General features: G+C 47.3%; 2 protein-coding genes across 3 annotated transcripts; one reads left to right on the top strand and one right to left on the bottom strand.

The window, feature by feature from the left end:
- The first annotated feature begins 451 nt into the window (after nucleotides 1–451).
- Nucleotides 452–5,828, top strand: TPRG1L (tumor protein p63 regulated 1 like). Its single transcript, XM_054085585.1, has 5 exons — nucleotides 452–644; nucleotides 727–818; nucleotides 2,822–2,998; nucleotides 3,570–3,723; nucleotides 4,462–5,828. The coding sequence occupies exons 1-5, from the start codon at nucleotides 477–479 to the stop codon at nucleotides 4,654–4,656; spliced, it is 786 nt and encodes a 261-aa protein (XP_053941560.1). The 5' UTR covers nucleotides 452–476; the 3' UTR covers nucleotides 4,657–5,828.
- Nucleotides 5,829–5,997: 169 nt separating this feature from the next.
- Nucleotides 5,998–22,432, bottom strand: WRAP73 (WD repeat containing, antisense to TP73). 2 transcript variants are annotated; one of them, XM_009561566.2, is made up of 12 exons: nucleotides 22,271–22,431; nucleotides 21,224–21,376; nucleotides 20,556–20,672; nucleotides 14,139–14,211; nucleotides 13,147–13,250; nucleotides 12,199–12,285; nucleotides 11,387–11,521; nucleotides 11,217–11,294; nucleotides 9,791–9,896; nucleotides 8,640–8,765; nucleotides 7,683–7,874; nucleotides 5,998–6,951 (listed from the first exon to the last, which is right to left on the bottom strand). In XM_009561566.2, exons 1-12 carry the CDS (start codon nucleotides 22,337–22,339, stop codon nucleotides 6,842–6,844), a joined length of 1,350 nt encoding a protein of 449 aa, XP_009559861.2. In that variant the 5' UTR covers nucleotides 22,340–22,431; the 3' UTR covers nucleotides 5,998–6,841. The 2 variants fall into 2 exon arrangements, with proteins under 2 accessions (XP_009559861.2, XP_053941559.1); XM_054085584.1 differs by lacking the exon at nucleotides 21,224–21,376 and having other exon boundaries at nucleotides 22,271–22,432.
- Between the last annotated feature and the right edge of the window lie 152 nt (nucleotides 22,433–22,584).

Here is a 22,584-nt window from a genome sequence, read left to right on the forward strand (position 1 = left end):
TCCCCCCCATCACCGCATCCCCCCCATCACCGCATCCCCCCCCATCACCGCATCCCCCCCATCACCGCATCCCCCCCCATCACCGCACCTCCTTCCAATCACCGCATCCATCCCTAACCACCGCATCCATCCCTAACCACCGCATCCATCCCTAACCACCGCATCCCCCCCTAACCACCGCATCCCTCCCCAATCACCGCACCTCCCTCCAATCACCACATCCCCCCCAATCACCGCCTCCATCCCGAATCCCCGCACCCCCATCACTATACCCCCCAACCATCGCATCCCCCCCAGTCACCGCATCCCCATCACCATATCCCCCCAACCACCGCATCCCCCCCAACCACCGCACCCACCCCCAATCCCCGCATCCCCCATCCCGCCCCTCCCCGCCCCTCCCGTCACCCCTCCCCCGTGGCCGCCCCCTCCCGTCCGCCGTCCCCGCCCCGTCTCTCCCCGCCCCTTCCCCCGCGATGCTGCAGCTGCGGGACGCGGAGGAGGGCGATGGGGGCGCGGCGGGGGCTGCGGCGCTGCTGGAGCCGGGGGAGCCGGGGCGGCCGCTCCCCCCGCAGCGCCTGCGGCCGCTCCGCGTTCACACGGCCACGCGCGCCGGGCGCCTGCGACAGTTCTTCGTGTTCCGGGTACGGTGGGGCCCGCGGGAAGGGGAGGGGAGGGGACACCGCACCGGGAACCCCCCGCAAACCGCTGCCTCTGTGCCCGCAGCCCGGCAGCATCGAGCGCGCCGTCAGCGAGATCCGCCCCGCGCTGGTACCCGGCGAGGACGGGGACGTGCAGAGCGTCTGGCTGCTCGCCGAGTGGGTAACGGGGCCCCGAACGCACCGACGACCCCCCACCGCCCTCCCCAGCGCGACCCGTCTGCTCCAAACCCGCATCTTCCACCCTGACCGTCTGCTCCAAACCCGCACCTTCCAGCCTGACCGCTCCCAACCCCTATGTTCGGTCCAAACCCGCACCATCCTGACCCACGCACTCATTCTGAACCCGCACCATCCCAATCCATGCGCTCCTTCCAAACCCTCATCTTCCAGCCTGACCGTCTGCTCCAAACCCGCATCTTCCAGCCTGACCGTTTGCTCCAAACCCACACCTTCCAGCCTGACCACTCCCAACCACTATGTTCGGTCCAAACCCGCACCATCCTGACCCATGCACTCATTCTGAACCCACATCATCCCAACCCATGCACTCATTCTGAACCCGCACCAACCCGATCCACGCACTCCTTCCAAACCCTCATCTTCCAGCCTGACCGTTTGCTCCAAACCCACACCTTCCAGCCTGACCGCTCCCAACCCCTATGTTCGGTCCAAACCCGCACCATCATGGCCCATGCACTCATTCCAAACCCACATTATCCCAACCCATGCGCTCATTCCAAACCCGCACCTTCCAGCCTGATCGTGTGCTCCAAACCCGCACCTTCCAACCTGACCGCTCCCAATCCCTATGTTCAGTCCAAACCCGCACCGTCCCAACCCACGAGCTAATTCCAAACCCGCATCTTCCAGCCTGACCGCTCCCAACCCCTGTGTTCAGTCCAAACCCACACCGTCCCGGCCCATGCACACATTCCGAAACCACACCATGCTGACCCATGTGCTCATTCCGAACCCGCACCTTTCAGCCTGACTGTGTGCTCCCAACCCCTACGTTCGGTCCAAACCTTCACCATCCCAACCCATGCGCTCATTCCGAAACCGCACTGTCCCGACCCATGCGCTCATTCCGAAACCACACCGTCCCGACCCATGCACTCATTCTGAACCCGCGCCGTCCCGACCCATGCGCTCATTCTGAACCCGCGCCGTCCCGACCCATGCGCTCATTCCGAACCCGCGCCGTCCTGACCCATGCGCTCATTCCGAACCCGCGCTGTCCTGACCCATGCGCTCATTCCGAACCCGCGCCGTCCCGACCCATGCGCTCATTCCGAAACCGCGCCATCCCGACCCACGCATTCATTCCGAAACCACGCCATCCCGACCCGTGCGCTCATTCCGAAACCGCGCCGTCCCGACCCATGCGCTCATTCCGAAACCACGCCCTCCCGACCCATGCGCTCATTCCGAAACCGCGCCCTCCTGACCCATGCGCTCATTCCGAAACCGCACCGTCCCGACCCACGTGCTCATTCCGAACCTGAACTGTCCCGACCCATGCGCTCATTCCGAAACCGCACCATCCTGACCCATGCGCTCATTCCGAACCCGAACCGTCCCAACCCACGCGCTCATTCAAAACCTGCATCATCCCAACCCACGGTGGCTGTATCGCATCACTTCCTGCACTGTGCGACCCACTGAAGGATTTAGATCACCAATCATAGAATCATGGAATAGTTTGGGCTGGAAGGGACTTCAAAGCCCATCCAGTTCCACCTCCTGCCATGGGCAGGGCCACCTCCCGCTGGCTCAGGGGCTCCAAGCCCTATCCAACCTGGCCTGGAACCCCTCCAGGGATGGGGCAGCCACCACTGCTCTGGGCAACACACTACCCAAACGGTGTTAAACACTGGAAGAGCTGTTGCAGCCTCCTCTACCCTATTAAGCAGCATTTGTTCTCCAGTGACAGGAGGGAGCACTAGAGCTCCTGTCAAAATCTTCCAACTTATTCTGATTTCCTTAATATTGTCCTGTGTTGGGATATTCAACCTCTTATCATTCTCGCTGATTCAAAGCAAGGGCCTTAATGGAAAATGCAGCGTTACCAAGCCTTCAGTTAGTTCTTAGCGACTCATGTCTCCCCCAACCTGGTAAGTATTCCAAAGTGCTGGAGCTCAGCTGTGTTCTCTTACCAGAATTGACCACTGGAACAACGAGAAGGAGCGTCTCGTTCTCATCACAGACTGGTCCCTCCTGATCTGCAAATACAACTTCATCAGCCTGCAGTGCCAGCATGTGACACGGATCGCCCTCAGTGCGGTCGACACCATCTCGGTCGGAGAGTTCGAGTTCCCACCCAGATCCCTTAACAAGTAAGCGGGCATGGCCACGCAGTAACGGTGACTCTTGGGTTGTTATTGTAAATCAATGGAGCTGTCAGCCTTTGTCACTGACCATGAGAGAAAAGTCTGGGAGTTCTTCCTGTAGCCCATGTGGCTTTGTAAACAATTACCGAAGCTTTGTTAGACCCGGGAGGAGCTGCTGCTTTGCTGGAACAGTAGGTGGTTCCATTAAAAGCAAGTTGCTAAGGTCCTCTCAAGACAAGATGAACAGATTGGGGAGCAGTCCCTCACCACTGGGAAATGCAGTGAGAGGCAGCAGAACCACCTCAGCGTTAGTGGAAACCCCGCGTAAATGCCAGGTCACACAAAGACATGCAAAACAGCTCAAGCCTTGTGCCCTCAGTGTCTAAAGAGCTTAACCCCCTTGCACTCAGCTTAAAAACACACCTGCGTATTTCAGGGGTGAACTTTTCTATTGCTGTTCTAGAGGAAGAACTGACTGTCCAACCCACCTTTCAGCTTCCAGGCAGCCCATTTCTAATTAAAGTTGCCCCAAAGACTCCAAGCCTTACCGTGTTAATTCTGCTGTCCTCAACGGCAGGCGTGAAGGTACTGGCATTCGAATCCAGTGGGACAAGCAGAGTCGCGCCTCCTTCATAAACAGATGGAACCCGTGGTCCACAAACATCCCGTACATCACCTTCACCGAACATCCAATGGCAGATGCTGATGAGAAGATCGCATCCCTTTGCCTGGTAAGGACGTCAACTCTCCTATTTTGCACGGCTTGTCGCTCCCATTGGCTACTTAAATTATTTTGAGAAGATAAAGAAGGTAAATCAAATAGAAACGGGTAAATCAAAGAGACACAACTCTGGGCTGTAAGCTGCTTTCCCCCTTCTCCAGATGTTGACTTGCAGAGCAGCACAGCTGTCAATTCTTGCTCACCACCGGTAAAGGGTTTATACAAGAAGGAAGCTGAAACTTCCAGAGGTGCAGAGCACTGTCAAACCCCAAAGACAATGGGTCTTGGTGCTGTTCCTACTCTCCATACCTCGCAGGCCAATGCTTGGCTTCATCCGGCACTGCCAGCTAATTGAACAAATAGTTTAATTGCCAACAGTGAACCTTCACTGAGGTTCTTAGTTTTTGTTGCCAGAGTTACACTCCTCTGAAGGTTTCCTTCGAATTAGAACACAGTGGTGATTGAAGCTCAACCCAGTGATGAGGCAGAACTACAGTCAGAAACAATATCAGTTACTGGTAAATCGTTACACATCCAGCCCCAGTGTTCGAGTTGCAGGTAGACAGTCCCAGTATGAAATGAGCTGCTTCATCAAGATCAAATGTCAGAATATAAGGTTTATCATTGCACGAGAGAGATCCGTGACAGCCACAGCATTAACCTTTCACAATTCACAGCAGCAGCTCCTTGCCTCGTGGTTCTTCAAACAATGGAAAAATGTAACAGTGATTTTTTTTTTTTCTTTCAGTTGGAAAACTTCAAAACTCAGCTAATCCAGGCTGTGAAGAAAGCGCACAAGGAGTGTCCGCTGCCAGGGAGGGCTAACGGCGTGCTGGTGCTGGAGCGTCCACTTCTCATCGAGACGTACCTGGGGCTGATGTCCTTCATCAACAACGAAGCAAAACTCGGCTACTCCATGACAAGAGGCAAAATTGGATTTTAAAACCAATTGCATTTAATCATTTCAAGGGAAAGCGATTTGATATTGGGCTCCTGGGGAGAGCCTGCTGTGCCAGAATACTCAGTAATCAAAGAGAAGAAGGTGGGGTAACACAAAGGGGTGATGGAGAACTAATGGGAGGCCCTGGTTGTTAGAGAGAATACCCAGGTCAGGTTAAGTTGAAGCAGGCACAAGGCAGTGTCATTCTTGTATCGACTTTACAGCTCTCACTGGTTCTTATCCAGGGCTGGCGAGCAGTGGGATTCTCCATTGCTAACTGAGTGTTCCTCCCTGTTAATTCAGCGTGATTGGTATCTGCTACAAACACTCCACAGACATGGCAGATGCAGTAGTTATGCCGTGTTACAGCTGTATCCCTGCCTGTGGCGTCAGATCCTGTGGTGTGCTTGGGATCTATTTGTATTGCTTAAAGTGACACTCACATTCACAATCCTATGATTAATGCCTGCTCAGTATTCTGAAAGCCGCGTCTGTCATTCTTTAGCAAAACAGAGTCGGCAGATCCTGTTCCACCCGCTCAGAAGTACTGTACGTGACCTATGGCTTTGTAAACTGAAGTACGTGGCTGAATATGCATTTATCAGCTTTTTGTAACACCTCCTCCCTCTAAGAACACAGTCCGACTTTCCTGTTCCTTATGTGTTTCCTTGTTGCAGTCCTAGAATCTATTCTTAGAGAGTATCGTCAAAAGCCTCAAACATTTACCTTCAAAGCTATTATTTATAAAACCAAAAAGGAATTCTATTTTGATTAGATTTATATTCTTAGCAGTTTTCTATAAATCTGCTCTAGTTTGGGACAGCAGCAGTGCTGGGCTTTTTAACAGAGAAAAAATTCCAAGCACTGTCTATCAGTCTTCATTTATACATTCTTGTACTTAAACCTCACACAAAAGCCCAGTAATGACATTCAGAAGCAGTGTAAGGGAAACCCAAAAGAAATTGTTCAGGAGGTTCCTCTAACAAGCTTTGTCCTTGTGTGTGTCCTTCTCTACATTCCGTTTTATCCAAGCATTTATCCGTACTGCTACAATGCTGAATAAATGCTTAGCTGCAGTGGTGTTTTTTGAACTTAAAGTAGATGTGTTTGTTACACTTAGGTAAAGCTGAAGCTGTGATGGAATGCAAGGAGCTGCACTCCCCTCTCAATGCCTTTTCTAACATGTCTTAAATTTTCATTAATCTTGCAGTAAAGTTACTTTTCAACTCAATTTTCTCTTTGTTCTTCATTTTATGGAGACTGAGGCCGTGAAATTAAGTAGCAAAAGAAAAATATCCAATAAATTCCTAACAACAGGCTTACTCCCTGTGGAGAGCACAGTGGCTGGTGGCTCAGGGGAAAGTTAAAGGACAGTCCAACTGCTCCTTCCCTGCTGAACAAACCGCTTCAGTTTGGCACCAGATGGTTGGGTCAGAAGCCCCCATTTCAGTTCCTCGTCATCTATTGCTCTAAACTATCACTTATGATCCTTCTTGTGAAGACTCAGTATAACAAACCCATGGGAGACGCGGCACAGCCACCTGTTAACAGCTCTGTCTGGAAAAGCAAAACTATTACAAATTACTTCATTTCCTTTCTGAACAAAGAACTTGTTTTGCTTTTACGGTAATTGATCTACTCAGAAGCATCTTACTGATGTGCTGCTACAACATTTAACTCTAGTAAACCAGAAAAATCTATTATTTTGGAGAAGACTTAGATATCAGCTGGACACTATAGTGTGCCAATAACTGTTCCCTAGGGCTGGGATAAATGGCTGCACAATCCCATCAAGACAAAATAGACTTCAGAACGGAGAAGCACAGGGTTGCAGTTTGAGTCATACCAAGTTAGTGACTACCAAAATATTTATTGGACATTATAAAATTTAAATAACAGCTATACATTATATACACACGCAGCTACAAGTTTAGAAAATAAGGTTTCACAGTTGACAACACTCAAGAGAAAGTTCAACTCCATCAATACTGAAGTTTCCTTGACATCCAGACATCATTCTCTACATTTGAGTTGCTATACCACTCGATATCAGTTGTCTACACACTGCAGTGCGGGTACACTCCTTCAAATAAATAACTTATAAATAGATAAACTTCTGGTTGGGCAATAGGGTTCGACCCCTTTCCTCACTCTCTCAAAATTGTGAGCATTTTTAATGCAAATGATGTTATTTCACCTCTTCTCTTTCTAAGTAGCACACACAAAAGTTGTCCTTGCTCAGGAGTGCCATGGAGTCTCCACTAGAGTGCCAGGAAAGAGAGACAATCTGGAAGTCACCTGCAGAGACAGATTGGGGTTTGTCAGCAAGGAGCTGACACTGTCTTCTTCCTCTAGGAAAAGGCAGCTGGAGTCAGTCACAGACATAGCAAAAAAACACCCTCCACCCCCAGGAGCCTTAGCACAGGCATTTGGTTTGGTTACTGCTGCAGTCGCGCCAATCTGTTTTGCCAATAAATCACAGAATTGTTTAGGTTGGAAAAGACATTAAAGATCAAGTCCAACCACAAACCCAACACTGCCAACTCCACCACTAAACCATGTCCCTAAGCACCACATCTCTATGGCTTTTAAATCCTGCCAAGGATGGTGACTCCACCACTGCCCTGGGCAGCCTCTCCCAGTGCTCAACAAGTATTTCAGTGAAGGAATATTTCCTAACATCCAGTCTAAACCTCCCCTGGTGCAACTTGAGGCCATTTCCTCTCATCCTCTCTCTTGTTACTTGGGAGAAGAGACCAACACCAGCCTGGCTCCATCCTCCTTTCCGGGAGCTGCAGAAAGCGATGAGGTTTCCACTCAGCCTCCTCTTCCCCAGACCCTGTGTCCAGTACGGATATACTGCATCACTGACTCTCCCCAAACCCACAGTTACTTTGTACATCAGGTACAAACCATAGATTTTGTAGGCTTGTCATTCCAACACAAAGAGATGTTCAGACTGATTTATAAGTGGAAAAATAGTTTGTAAATAAGCAGCTACTGATGGAGGTTACTGGAAACAGCCTTACCTTCCATCGGAACCTGCACGGACACACATCCTGCTGGGGACCACAAGTAGACTTTGCTATTCCCTGTGCACAGAGCAAGGCGAGGTTGTCGTGGATCCCACTGGAAAGACTGGATCGCAGACAGCTGCTCTAGGACTACAAACAGCTTCAACTTTTGAATGTCCCAGATCCAGACAGCATTCGGAATGTTATCTATAAGAAAAGGAAGATGCAATCACAAACACCTGAGAGATAAATAGATCACATTGGTTTTGCTTAAAGAAATGGGTATTAATTGAGGTCTAACATGACACAACCCCCTTAGGTACACACAGGTTTAATCTTGATGGGTTTCTGCTACGCAGTACCTTCACCTTCACCTTGAGAAACTGTAAAAACAATAAAAGCAGTGACTGAGTTTGTGTGCCAGCCCTTCACTGGCTTCTCTCAAATCATCCATCACAATTACGCTGCTGTTGATGGGCTTTGCCTCAGAACCACAGCTTCTGCACCCAGACAAACAGCCCTTCAGGGCTGCTGAGCAGAAAGATTAAATGTTAATTCCATTACTTTGGCTGTTTGAGGTAACCGAAAGCCCTGCTGCTACAGGTCGTGAGGACCTGCACCTTTTGAGACAATTGCTGTCAGTAGAGGAGGAAGGGTTTGTGCACTTCATTTTCTAAGAGAGGGAGCTCACACACATTTGAAGAAACACAATAGCAAACTGTTCCCATTAAATACAAAGGCAAGACTGAGTCAGTGCGCTGAGAAGCAGTTCTGGCAGCTCACAGTTTTTTCTTTACACACACCGAGTTTCCCCTGTAGTCACGTGTTTGCACAAGAGAGATGATTTTTAACAGGGCCACGAGTCTTCCCACAGTGCAGAACACCTCACCAATCAGCCTCATTTCTTAGAGGAAAAACACACCCCAAGCGATGACCAGGTCTCTCCTTTAACACAGGGCAGCAGGAACTCACCATTTTTGGTTGCCAGGAAACAGTTATCTGCACTGAATGCCAACATCCCAACTCCTATTTTGGGATTCGCCCTGTCAGCAACTGGTTTGATGTGGTGTAAAGAAACTGGCACCTGGGAAATGTCATCTGGAATATGAAATAAAAGGACTTCACTACACAAACCTGAATGAGCAAAATATTTATATCCCAACCATTAAAAATCCCACTCACTTCCTAAGTATTTTACAGGACAGGACCACAATTTTACTCATTTCCAACACATTCCAATTAAAATCTTCAACTGTTTTAAGACATTACATTTTCATATAACAGCTTACCGCTCCCGCCCTTCTACACAAAAAGAAAGGCTGGAAATCCAGGCAAGTCTGAGATTAAACTACGAAAAAAAGGAAAGATCAAATCATCTACTGCTTTTTAACCAGTATTTCAAACGCCAACGCAAAACAAAGGGGATTTACAGTGGCACAAACAGTGAGAAAGTGAAAAAGGTACTGATCACTCATTGTCTGCCACACCCTTAACACCTCAAAGCCTGTTGTCTGAGGCAAGTTTAAAGCACCTCTAGGACTGCAGCTTCCTAGACAAAAGGGCTTTGTCACACTCTGCTTTTTTTTTTTTGCATAGCCTCATACCTACTGAATTAATTCCTAATTAATTAATTAATATCCTAAACAGGCAGTAGGACACCTTCTGATTAATAGGGTTTTTAATTACTGGATAGGCCACACACTATGATAACATTCTTAATTGCCAGAACCAGACGAACTATTGCAATTACCTGCACCAGGTAAACTAAGTCACAAAATACCTTTGCACAGATTGAACAAATCAGAAAGAATCCACACAGTGGCAAGACAACTTTTGCCCCAACTCCAAGGCCGAGACCTGGCTGCTATTTCTGCACCTACAGCTCTTTTCTATAACATCCCAGCAGTCCTTAACTGCCTCCTTCAACCCCACACGCAGACGGCATCCCCTCTAGTGGGGTGCTCGCTGCCCTTGGAGCTCTCCAGTTAACCAGGAGCCTCGAGCACAGTGTCCGGAGGATCCAGCCCAACGTCAAAAAGGCAGAGCTTGCCTATAAATGTTTGCTTAGAGAAAGACTTCACACAGCAAACTCGAGTGTCTCATTTTAGTAAACTTTGGCTTACATTTACTCTGCATGCTGAACCAAGAACTCGCCGATGCTCTTGATGGAGGGAAGGAAAGTGTCTCAGTTTCTGCAGATGGGGATTTCTCCACTTCCTTATACACAATCTACAAAGAAACAAGTGAGAGTTCTACAAAAGGGCCTCAGAATTTGAACACTGGCCATTATCAAAACCTCCACATCTCATGGACTCCTTTCCAAGTGTATTATCCCTCCACATCCCCATGTTCGTCAGGGGAGGAAAGGGATTCAGCAGGCAAAGACCAAAAATCAGCACTCGATCATTTGTAACCACGACCAGAAAAACTCCCGTGAGAAATAAATGAACCTTGAGGTCTACAGAGAATGAATCTGCCAGAGTGCCCCTCATTTCCAAGAGCTAAAGCTGGCAGTACAATACATGACCTTCATCATGTGGGAACAGAGAAATCATTTTTGCAAGTAAAACCTTTAATCAAGTACTCTCATAAATAAATCCAAAGTGCAACATTGCAGAAGGAAACACCAGAACTATTTTAATTGAATTCCTACACCATACTGATCCCAAATAGAAGCATCGGGATAAAAAGCACCAACCGTGGTTCCTTTCTGTATAGCAGAGATTATCAGAGCTATTTCAATTTGTTTTCCATTTTATATTTCACACCTAACAAGAAACACAGGCGTTTTTCAGCCATACGTTTTGCTGAGGTGCATTTAATGGCTCATGTCTTGCGTGTGGGTAAGAGGCATCACCACAGATCACGTGAATATTGCAAACTTATGGTCTACCTATGTGAAGTCTTGTGGGATATCTGTCCTGACGCAAGAGCAGTCCCTCCTCTGCAGCAGCACACAGCGCCGCTGCACTGTTTGTTCTTTTTACTTTGGCAGATGAGAACAGTTTGTGATTTTTGGAACAAAAGTTGCAGTTGTCTGCCTGCTGCCAGCTGCCCAGAATCTGTTGGGCCTTGCATATGCATGTACGCAAGGATAAAAACAAACGATGACAGACATTGACGGGAAATGCTCTAGGTGAGCTGGGTGAGCCTGTACATACAAGACGTAAATCTGATCACAATCCACTTCAAAGGCTGTCACGAATTGTATAAAGCTGAGAAAAACCTCTCATGTTCGGTTTCCCATCATCTGCATACCCAAATCTGTAACACAATCATGTCAAAATACCCCGGCAGATGACAGAAGCCACCTGAGAATCTATCCGTGCTCAAGCTGAGAGGATCATGCGTGTGTACTCCATTAGACTTGAAAGGATTCCTGTACTTTTCCTACATCCCCAAATTCTCATGCAATTCCCCAAGCCCTATTTACACAGGAGGAAGGGAAAAGCAAGGTCTCCAGAATGGAATGTATTTACTGGCACCTTTCAGACACAAGCAGCAGCAGCATCCAACCACTGTTGATGATTGTTTTGGTTCCGTACTTACGGTCTTGGTGTTGGCAATTGTTGTTGGGTGCTCAAACTCCGTGATCTTTTTCCACGTTACATGGTTCAAGATACGCACCTGAGTCAAAAAAAAAAGGGCAAGACAAAGCTGTTATGACAAAGTTCGACAAACAGTTTAGATAAAACAGCGAAAATAAACCCACTTTTTACCTTTTCATCATAGCTGCCAATTGCCAGAAATTGACTGCTGGGGCTCCAGGCGATCGATTTTATCCCTAGCGACCATTCATAAGCCCGATAAGTGGACAATAGTCGGCCATCGAGGGAGTACAGCAGGATTTTATACTGAAACACAGAGAGATTAATTCTAGAGTCCACCAATATTGTTAAAAGCCATGGATAGGCAAAACCATTCCTTCTAAACTCCCTCTGCTTAAAATGCAGGAAGTTAAATACAAAGGGCATGGTCCTTTATCTGTGATTTGAGACAAGAGACTCTCGGCTGCCAGTTTGGCACTTTCAGAACATGTCCAGACTGTCCCCAGGAGCACAAACGCCCCACGAGGCCTGAGCAGTGGCTCGTCCAGCCCAACATCCCAACAGCAGCAGCAGATGTCATTACAGAGGCTTCTCAAGCACCTTCAGCCTCTGTGAGCCCTTTGACCTGGGCCATTACAACTGTTCCCGTGCCCAGAGCTACTGACTTTGACTACGCTGCCCATAACTTTATGGCCACAGGAGGACACCAGAAGTTCACCTACTCAGAGCAGAAGGGACAGCGGTTTATATATTCCTAGCTAACTTCTGGATGAGTACTTTTACTTAACTGTAGAATTCCTGCGCGGAGTAAAGTAAAATGGTAAAAGAGCCTTACAGAACAACTCTTTCATCACTATTTCATTATTTCAGTAGCATCTGCTCAATGTTTACAAGCATTTTTTTTTTGTTTTCAAAATAAATTAGAAAGAAAGCTACAAAGCAACTTGAACTCTCCAAGAACACCACCTGCTTTTTCCTCCTACCTCCAGACACGTGTCCCACACTGCCAGGACACAGCCATTAGGAGCCCATTCGATCCCAAAGAGATCTTGCGTTTCAGTGTCAAAATGCTGCCCAAAAGAGGAAAAAAAAAACCACTTGAAGTATTATTCTAACAAATAGTGTTGCCATAACCCTCAGCTTTATCATTTGAGAGGCTACTACAGTTGTGCAAGAGCCTCTTTTATGCTACCGTAAAAACATAAATATTTCCCTTTGTAAGTGTTCTGTGCTCACTGTTTCTTTGGTTTCGTTTACAGAAAAGGCAAAAAGCTGCTGTAGCTTAAAATTAACAGCACTTCATAAGAAAATAAAAGTAGTTACACTGAATCAGAGGAGAAATTTAGCTATCTTCACTCCTTGCCTCAGAAAGTCCAGTACAGGATCATTAGGGAAGAACTCAGGAACATGACAAGCATTTAGCAGCATTTCCCAAATCTTCCTGTCTCTAATGAGACTCAGAATTCCTGAGCCAGAGGTGGCACTAGCTATGGGCTAGTTCTGATTGGGGTTTAAGTTCTTAAATCCATTTGGTCCTCCCAAACACACTAGTGCGCATCATCCTTCGCAGACTCATCTCGTTGAACAGAAAATAGGACAATTGAAATCCTACATTCCAAATGATCTCTTTATCAAGCATTTGATGCTTTCATTATTATTAACATAGCACAGTTTACCGTAAATAAGCTCATGCAAGAATCTAAAGGTGAGCTTTGCATTCCATCAGATGTTCCTTAGGCACATATATGGCACCCACCGGCCTCCTGAGCAGAAGGCGGCTACAGAAGCGTGCCTGCAGGCCAAGGAAGAGCCAGACACTAGAGAGAAAATGCCCTGGCAAGTCTAAAGCCAGACAGCCAAAGTGACCGAGTTTAAAGCAGCGTGTGCTGGTAGCCTACGCACAGGCGGCAGAAGTCAAGGACGTAACTCACCCTTAGCAGCTGCCAGTCGCTGCACACAAAGATGCTAACAAAGTCCTTGCAGTCGCGTCTTTCTGCGACTGCCATATAGCGGCCATCCTTGGTGAAAGCTATCCCTGCCGAAGAGACAAAGTTAATTAACAACAAAAAGAGAGAAAGTGAGACAGAAGAGCTGACAATTCTTCAATGAAAAGCAGTTACTCCCAACTCAAAGGGGAAGTAAAAAGAGAAGGAAAAGCATATTCACAGAAGATCACATTAATTGAGGCAATGCATAGTTTTAATCATTTGCTGTGTGTTGGTAATTCTTGAACCCCGAATGTGTTACTGCTAATGATCCAGCTTCACAGCTACTGCACAACTCCAGCGTGCTTCAAAACCCATGTTTGATCACTGACAGACGGCTGTGATATAAATGCCACAGGTTTCAAACAGACAGCTTGTTCAGTCTGGCTAAATGGATCAGTTACACAGCCGCTGGCGCTCCACCAACTTCCAGGCATTGGTCCTCTTCCACACTTATTTTATATCCAATACATCATTGTCTTTATCACATATGGGATGTACCAGCCCCAGGCAGGGATCTGCTATCCACAGCCACGTGGCTGGACAGTCCTTACAGGGGCTTCGCTTTCCAAACTTTTCTTGTGTAAGAGACGACAAATACCACTTTGGATTAGTATTCTTTGTAACTTAATGTAATGTCTTCAAGGACCCCTCAAACGTGAACACAACAGAAAGCCACATGTTTGAAGAACAGGCACATAGATGGGATGCAATCCTTCAGTCACAGCAGGAATACAACAGTCCCAGCACCTGTCTTGGTGCACTTCCACACAGGTATGGAGATCGGAGATGTGCGCTCACGGGGGAGCTGACCCCTCAGCAGGAAGGATGCCAGAGCCTGTTCCCAAACACACCTTTCACTATTACACAGCAAATTCACTTTCCCCTTCCTGTCCTGCTAAAGAACACCATCCACATCTTGGATCTGTGACACTTACCCTGCTGACAGGCTTTAGGATACTTGATGTAAGAGACTGATTTGGTGCACAGGGACCACACAGTTATCCGCAGCTGACAGAGAGACAAGGAAGTATTTGTTTATCTTTGTAGATAAAAAAACGTAAATAGAAACCCATAAACCCATTTCAGGAGCAAAAGTAGATCAATATAGCTTCCATGGTTAATTAAACTTTGCAGCTATTTTGTGTAGCTCAAACTCAAAGCCCTAGGAAGCAACTGCCTGGAATTATGTCCCACCTACTGTCAGTCAGCAGGGTTATCAATTCCAAATGAACAGAGCACCCTTCTGAAAACTCTAGAGGGGTATGAGAGAGACAGAACACCAATATGGAGAAAAGCTCCCCAGTACCATTAATGTTACTGATATTGGCATGACTCTCGCTACATGACTGCCAGTGTATCCCACTCAGACACCTTCCTGTTGAAAAAAGTTTCATCACAGAATCTGGAAGAGATGAGAAGTTTCTTGCATTGATGAATGGATGAGACCTTAGAGCTCCTTCAGAAGATTGTTTCTCTTGGGATGAGGCTAATAAGTATGAAAATTGTGCTGTATTTGTCAGCTTTTAGACAAGTCGGCTTCGACAGCAAATTCCCATTTTGCTCTTTCCATCTCATCTACCCACAAGGAGGCAATGTTACGGAATTACTGAAAGTGTTTGAGAAGAATCAAAAGCTGGTATGCAGAGCAAGGCACAAAACATCTAGTTTGGGGTATTTCTGGAGGCCTGTGCATCCATAAACCACAAGAACTGTGGAGAAGGCAGCCAGCTGCCAAAGGAGCCTCCCTGCAGCTCAAGGTCACAGCCTGCATTCTGGAAGCTCCGCGTTGCCATCTGCAGATTATTCAATTAAAAACAAATACTTCCTACCCTTAGCAACAGCAGCAGCACCAGACATGTGTGCATTAAGCAGTGCAGCACGTGAATCTCGGTGTTTATATCTGGAGCAAGGGATGTTTCCAGGGTAAGTGTTTTCTTCTGTTTTCCTACATCTCATTGTGCCAAGGTAGGAGATTCCAGGAGAGGCACAGGTGAAACTATTTTTGCAGCAAAGCACTCCAGTCACAAAGCTACTTTTCACTGAACTACAGACAACAAGAGCACTTCTGATCCATCCTATCAGTAAAACCTCAGCACTGTCCACCTTCTTAACACTTTCCTACATCAGACAGACTGATTGCCAGCAGCCCAGGGAGGAAATTTCTGCTACCCCTGCTTCACGGTTGTTACGACACACATTTTCCTTCTCTGAAGTAATTGCTACCGTTCAATGGTGACAAATGACTCTGAGGTGGCAGTCTATTTAACCGTTCTACCTGGCAATGTCATAGATTGTGCAGTGCAACAGGACTTGGAGGGTTTTTTCAGCACTGACATTATCATTTTCACTAGAAAGCACAATTTAACTGACATGGTGCTCAAACCAAGTTAAGGAAATCTGAAAAACGCTGCTGCCTTCAGAGATGTGGAGTCCCACAGCAAATGAACTGTGCGAGCTGTTCTCCCTGCTGCTGCTGATTTATCTACAGAAAAAAACTGAGATTTGGAGAGACAACTCAAATACAGGGATTTTCAATTCACTACAGGAAAACAGCAAGGCCGGGTCAGATTCCAGTCTGCTTTGGTCCCAGGTTAGAAAAGGTATTGGACCACTATTTAATGCAGTGGTTATGACTCTCTTCCTTTATTTTATGGGTAAGAAAACACATCCAAACATATGTAGTACCAGTGTTAAGGGTAGCAGGTCCTAGAGGAATCTATCAGACAAACAACATTAATCAAGTTTTATCACTGCGACTGCTCACTTCCGGACACACAAAAATATCGCATTGTTAGGCTGCTCCTCAGGCAAGATTTACTTTAAAAATACCAACACAGTGCCTACTCACATTCTTCTACAGCAACTGCAACAGCGATATGCTGCTTGCTCCTATTAACTGCAGCGTTAAATGTGCTCACTGCTGTTCCTCTCTCGACCAAAACACGCAGCGTACACAGCACACATTCTGCAGCCACTTAATACGAGCTTAGCAGCTGCAAGCTTTGGATGCTGAGGCCCAGGTCACAATTTCTCCTGACAAAGGCATCCCAGTTTACATTTGTGCTGCTACTTGGCCTCACACTCGGCTCACCTGGCCTGCTTCCACCCTGGACCACGCAGGCTGGCTGAGAGCCTCAGAACATGGCACAACCTTACTGCTCCCATCGAGCTCAAGGATGTCAGAAAAGGGAAACATCTGGAGGTGAAAAACGGCACATCATGTGCAGAGCTCCTACTGTCACCTCTGCCTTGCCCAGGACTCCACACAGAAGAGAAAAGGCAGTACACCTCCCACTTCACAAGTCTTTCTGCATCCATCTCCACTCCATCCTTGCGTGCAGCCCTCTGCTGCTCAGACAGAACCTGCTCCAAAAGGGTCAGGTTTTACAAACCCCAGAGAAGATACAAACAACTTCCTTGTTCATTCTTGCCATGTTGCATTTAACTGCTGAGGACGCACTTCACCATCACGGAAAGCTTCAGCAACATTAAACACTGCCGTTGTTGGAGCAGCGTTGTGTTGCTTCACACCCCCTAACAGCTCATTTTGAGCACGTACGGTGAAAATAGTAATAATGCCTTTGCAGAACTGAGGCGAGACTGCAGAACACAATCAACGCGCCTCAGGGGAAGTTCGCACCCCTCTACAGAACACCCTACAAAATACAACTTCCAACACAAGACCTGTTATCATCCTGGTCCATACAGCCCTTTGATAACCAAAGCTCTTCACCATCATACTCTATCTACACCTACATCTGCGTATGTGAAAGCTGTGGAGGGGCTCAGTGAGTGCAGGGATAGAATGAGAGAGAACGGCTTTAAGCTTAAAGAGTGGAGATTAAGATGAGACCTTAGGAAGAAATATTTTCCTGTAAGGATGGGGAGGTCCTGGCCCAGGTTGCCCAGAGCAGCCGTGACTGCCCCATCCCTGGAGAGGTTCAAGGCCGGGTTGGATGGGGCTTGGAGCCCCTGAGCCAGTGGGAGGTGTCCCTGCCCATGGCAGGAGGTGGAACTGGCTGGGCTTTGAGGTCCCTTCCAGCCCAAACCATTCCATGATTCTACACCAGTCACAACACACCTGTAACAACCAATAAGATCCTCTCAACTCCAGTACCTCTCCCTCCTGAAAAGGCTGCAGTCTGCTACAGGAAAAGCACAATGTGAGTCAGAGACTATATATGTGATCTGCCATAACTTCATTGCAATCACCCAAGTCACACAACACAATCTAAAGTTTTAGCCTGGTGTTAGAAACATGTAAAAGAAAACCATTTTGATTACCGAAATGAGGATTCTTTTCAGTTGCTCTATTTGTGCATCATAGAATCATGGAATGGTGACAAAAAGGGAGAACCTTCCTACTTCCAGCTGGAACAGAAACATCATTCCAAAAACACACCCAAGCTGCCAACGTAAACCAGTCCAAGAAAAATTATGTCACAGCTAGCAGACATGACAGAGAGAGAAACAAACTGCAGAGGGTGGAAAAAAACTAAGTCAAACACTTCAAAAATCAACATAAATTGCATTGCTCTTATTCGCTTTTCTCAGAGACTCTGTGGGGAATGGACAATTGCTCTTACAGCAGAACAGACCGTGGTCAATTACATCTGCAGCAGGTGCTTCTTCCCAGATCATTCTGAGGGGCACTTTCTCTTTAGATTAAGTGGAGTTGTCAAACCCAAATCCTAATGATAATGGTGTCTGAGAAGTTTTCAGCTGTTGTTTTGCAGTGGAAAACCAAACCAAAAGCAGCAGCATTTTTAAAATAGCCCAAAAACAGCTGAGAAATAAAAAGTATTTAGATGGTAACGTGATAAACAGTCTCCAGCGCTGGGTTCAGGACCGTGTCCCAATGTTGACAGCTACAGGCAGGTGTAAGACTGGCAATTTTCAACAGATAAAGACACACTTTTAAACAACCTTGCATCTCAAATGACTGTCAACTTTTGTCCCAGACTTGACTGGGTCACAGGGCCTCCTTACATAGCAGCGTCTGTCAGCACCGGATTTCAGAAGATTATTCAGAGCACATTCCTCGACAGAAAGCATTTTTCAGCCAACGCAGCCATTTACAGTTACTAAGGATTAGCTCCAATACACACAAACCTACACTTCTTTTCCCTGCTACTGCAGTTGGAAAGAGGCTCCTTAGTGCTCTGGACCTAACCCAGAACTAGAAAAAGAATAACACATGTGGTTTGTAAGTGTGGCTCTTAAAAGAAACACTTGGGAACAAAGAGCCTGAAGACCAGCAGCATTATCATAAAACGTAAGTAATGAGGAAGCAGCGGATCTATTTGCTCTCTCCACATCTTTTACCTGCAGCTCTTGTTCAAACTCTACAAGTGCCTGCGATCAGGTGGACCAGCAGCGCTGTAAGAGGATGGACACCTGGTAAGGCTTGCACAGGAGACACCGATAACACAGAATCCTCCGGCAATCAGCTTCCTGCGTCATGCACTGCAGGCATGCAGAACCACCTCACAGAGCAGATTTCAGCAAGAGAGGAAGCACGCACCACAAAAATCAGTAACAAACGATTGCTACAGGACAAGCTGCCTCCCGGTGCACTGCAGGAATCGGTAGAATTAACACGGTGCTCCAGCTTTTTCAGATTCCAGGCAGACTTTGTGCAGCAGCCTCTCAGAAGGTGATTTTCTAACTAATTTAGATTTGCTCTTTACTGGTTAAATGAGGGGAAAAAAAGTACTTAAATTTCCTCCAAAGCTCCTGTTTTTCCCAACAGAACCGTACTCTAGCTCAGTATAAACAACCAGGTGCTGGAAAATCAACTTGCAGCTATTCTGACCCCTTTTCACTCCAATATTAAGTATCCGGACAGTTTCTGTCTTGAGCACCACGCACGTCTGTCCACCCAGACTATGGATTTAGCAGAGGGAGAGTAAACACCACACAGACACCAGCACAACCCAGGCAGCTGTCCGACAAAAGCTAATTTAGCAACCTGCTTACAGCTGGAAAGAAAGCCTATCCCAACACAGATGCCAACTTGGCAAAGGCTTAATGAAATCCACTAAGGTCAAACCAAGTTCTGTTGGGAGGCAACAAATACTCACTAGTCCACCCCCACACACGCATGCCATGAGATACTCGCTCGCAGCACACAGCCCCAGCCCTCAGTGTGGGTTTCCAACCACGGCGCTCCTGCCTGACCACCAGGTACGGCTTCACCTGGGAATTCTGGGCTCATTTTTTCATTCTAATCGCCATCAGGGTGATCCATTCCTGGAAAAGCTAAGGCCTAAATTCATCTCTCCTCATAACTCACCATCTAAAGAGGCAGGAGAATGGAAAAAAAGACTGCTTTATAGCCAGAAACTCTCTACCCCAGTAAGCACTAAACATCCTGGTCAGGGAACTCTGCCACGTGTGCACCAGGAACCACACTGTAGCCGCACCAGTTCCCTTGAGAGGACAACAAATTCCCCCATCCATATTCCACTGACATAGGGATTTACACACAAAAAAAAGGAACGATTTTGCAATGTAACATTTGAACTTGGTGTTAGCAAGGATTACGACACAATAAGCTCTCATCTAAAATCCACCTACACCTTTGATAAGAGTAAATACAGCCAAGAGAAAAGTGCCTTGCATGTAGTTCTCCCCTATTTTCTGAATGTTCACCATTATACTGAATAACAACTTCCCAGCTCTAATCCGAAGGCCATAAGGGTAGAGAGTTTAACTTCCACAGTCCTTCCCACGAGCCCCATGCCCAGCATCCACAAACAGATTGGTATTCTCTTTTAGTACGGGCTCTAGAACACAGCTCTTATAAATAAGCATTTACAGGTGGTTTAATTTCACTTCTGCAGGTGGTTCTACCCACAGCAGCCTGACCCCAACACTTGAAAAACATGTAAAATCAAACAATCATGATAGTATTTCCAGGATCTAAATCCCATCTCAGAGTTCAATAAACCTAAAACTATTTTTTTAATTTCACAGCCACTTAAAGGTCTATGGCTTGGGGTTTTTTTGCTAGAAATCCTGAGCCTTCCCTGAGCTAAAACACCACATTTGATTCCTAAAATTGCTTTGATGAATGCCAGCTATCCCTACGCTTCTCTCAAACGCATAATTTTACCTCCAAAGCTAAGTGCCCATTTTCTATCTTATCACAACAAGCAAGAGGATAAAGTGTTAACAGAATAACCAACATCTAAACTGGAATGATCCTTGATCGCATGTGTGAATATAGGAGAACTATATCCGCATTCTTTACACCCACTGCAGCTTTAAGAGCTTTAGGTTATTTTAAGTGGCAAAAAGCAGACGGTAACATCTGATACCATCAAGAGTCATCGTGACTTCACACTTACATGGAACTCGGTTGTGTTGAGAATGTGACGACCATCCGGACTCCAGCATGAAGCCACCAATCCTGCCGAGCCCTCGTCGATCTTACAGTGCCAGTCGGGCTGCTCCAAGGACCAGACCTAGGGCAGAGAGGAAACCAGACTGCACGCTGAACAAACGGCTCATCCACAGCTCCGCTTACGAGTGTATGCTACTGCTGAGAAGAGGTTCCCGCGTCGCATACCAGAGAGGTCAGGAAGCCTCCGAAAGCTTCTGGCTATGAAGGACTGGCGCTGGATCCCACTACAAAAGTAAGCCCCACACCTCCGCGTGTTAATACAAATCAGATTTTTTTTTTTTCCTGTGACAAAAATTCTGAACATCCAACATTTAAAAAACAGTTTTAGTCCATTTAACAAGTTTGCATGCATTTATGTCCTACTGAACTAAGAAACCAGTGAGAGAATCTCCGGCTTTGAAGTGTTTTGATAAATATATTTACGTTAAACTTTTTTTTCAAACTAGATGTTTGTCATGGTTTTAAAAATAACAGCATGTTGGGTTATCCTCAAACCGTGTGTTATCAATAACAACATCAGTCAGTTTAGCAGAAGTGTTGAACGACTGCCTGCTCTCATTCACAACACACAAAATTCCAGTAGGAAACATTCTGTCCTGCTTGTGTCCTTACCTGGACAATCCCTCGCTTGTACATTGCACACAAAATGAACAGGGAATCAGACGACCACTCTATGTGCTGGATTTGATCCAAGCAAGTGTACAGCTGCAGGACCTGGAGGGTGCTGACATCCCGAACCACCAAACGGTACTGCACGCATGAAGCCTGCGCAGGAACAACACCCAAACTGAGCTGGCACATCAACACCGGGCTCGAAAGCTGAGATTTTGGCCATGTTGGGACAAAAAGCTGTCCTGATGGGATGCAGACCCACTGGGAGTCTGGATTTCAGAGAGGTATGATGTGAGCTAGTACACACTAGACGAGAACTAGTTAAACCAGGAGGGAAGGGGGAATTATAGGAATAAAGAGAGTCCTCATTCAACAGGACTAGAGAGACACAACTCTGAAACACCACGCTGCCGCTGTCTTAAAGAGCTGCAGACACAACTGTGAGCCTAGATTCCAGAACGGCTTAAAAGGCACTACTGCAAACTACAGCAAAAACAGTTAAACCAGGAGGGAAGAGTAACATCCTAGGACTAAAAAGAGTCCTCATTCATTCTTCCACTGCTGGCTAACTAATTCTACTTTAAAAAAAAAAAAAAATCACAAAATGCTTTGGGTTGGAAGAGACCTCTAAGCCCCTCCAGTTCCACCCCCTGCCATGGGCAGGGACACCTCCCATGGGATCAGGGGCTCCAAGCCCCATCCAACCTGGCCTGGAACCCCTCCAGGGATGGGGCAGCCACCACTGCTCTGGGCAACCTGGGCCAGGGCCTCACCACCTGAACAGCAAAACATTTCTCCCTAAAATCTCATCTCAATCTCTCCTCTTTCAGATTAAAACTATTCCCTTTATTCTATCCCTGCACTCCGTGATCAAGAGCCCCTCCCCAGCTTTCCTGGAACCCCTTTCCGTACTGGAAGCTGCTCTAAGGTCTCCTTAGATCCTTCTCTGCCCCAGGCTGAACAAGCCCAAATTCTCAGGCCTGGCCCCGCGCTCCCCGCAGGCCCGGGCCGGGTGGGAGCGGCCCCGCAGCCACGGCCTCGACTCACCAGGCACTTGCCGTTAGGGGAGAACCTGCTGAGCAGACTGGTGAGCTTAAACAGCTCCGAGAAGTTCATGGCGAAGCGGAGCGGGAGGAGAGAAGCGGCAACCGCGCCGCGATTCAAACCCGCCCGCTCCGCCCACAGCCGCCCCGGGCCGGAAGTGGCCGGAAGTAGCGGCTGAGTATTGGCGGAGCAGCCAATCAGAGCGCGGCGCCGCGCCTCGCGGCACGCCGGGAATTGTAGTCCCGAGGCCGTGCTGTGCCCGGCTGCGAGCTGCAGACCGGAAGTGGAGTAGCGGCTTGGCCGTGAAGCCAATCAGA

Source organism: Cuculus canorus, chromosome 21 (genome assembly GCF_017976375.1).
Source record: "Cuculus canorus isolate bCucCan1 chromosome 21, bCucCan1.pri, whole genome shotgun sequence".
Lineage (NCBI taxonomy): Eukaryota > Metazoa > Chordata > Aves > Cuculiformes > Cuculidae > Cuculus > Cuculus canorus.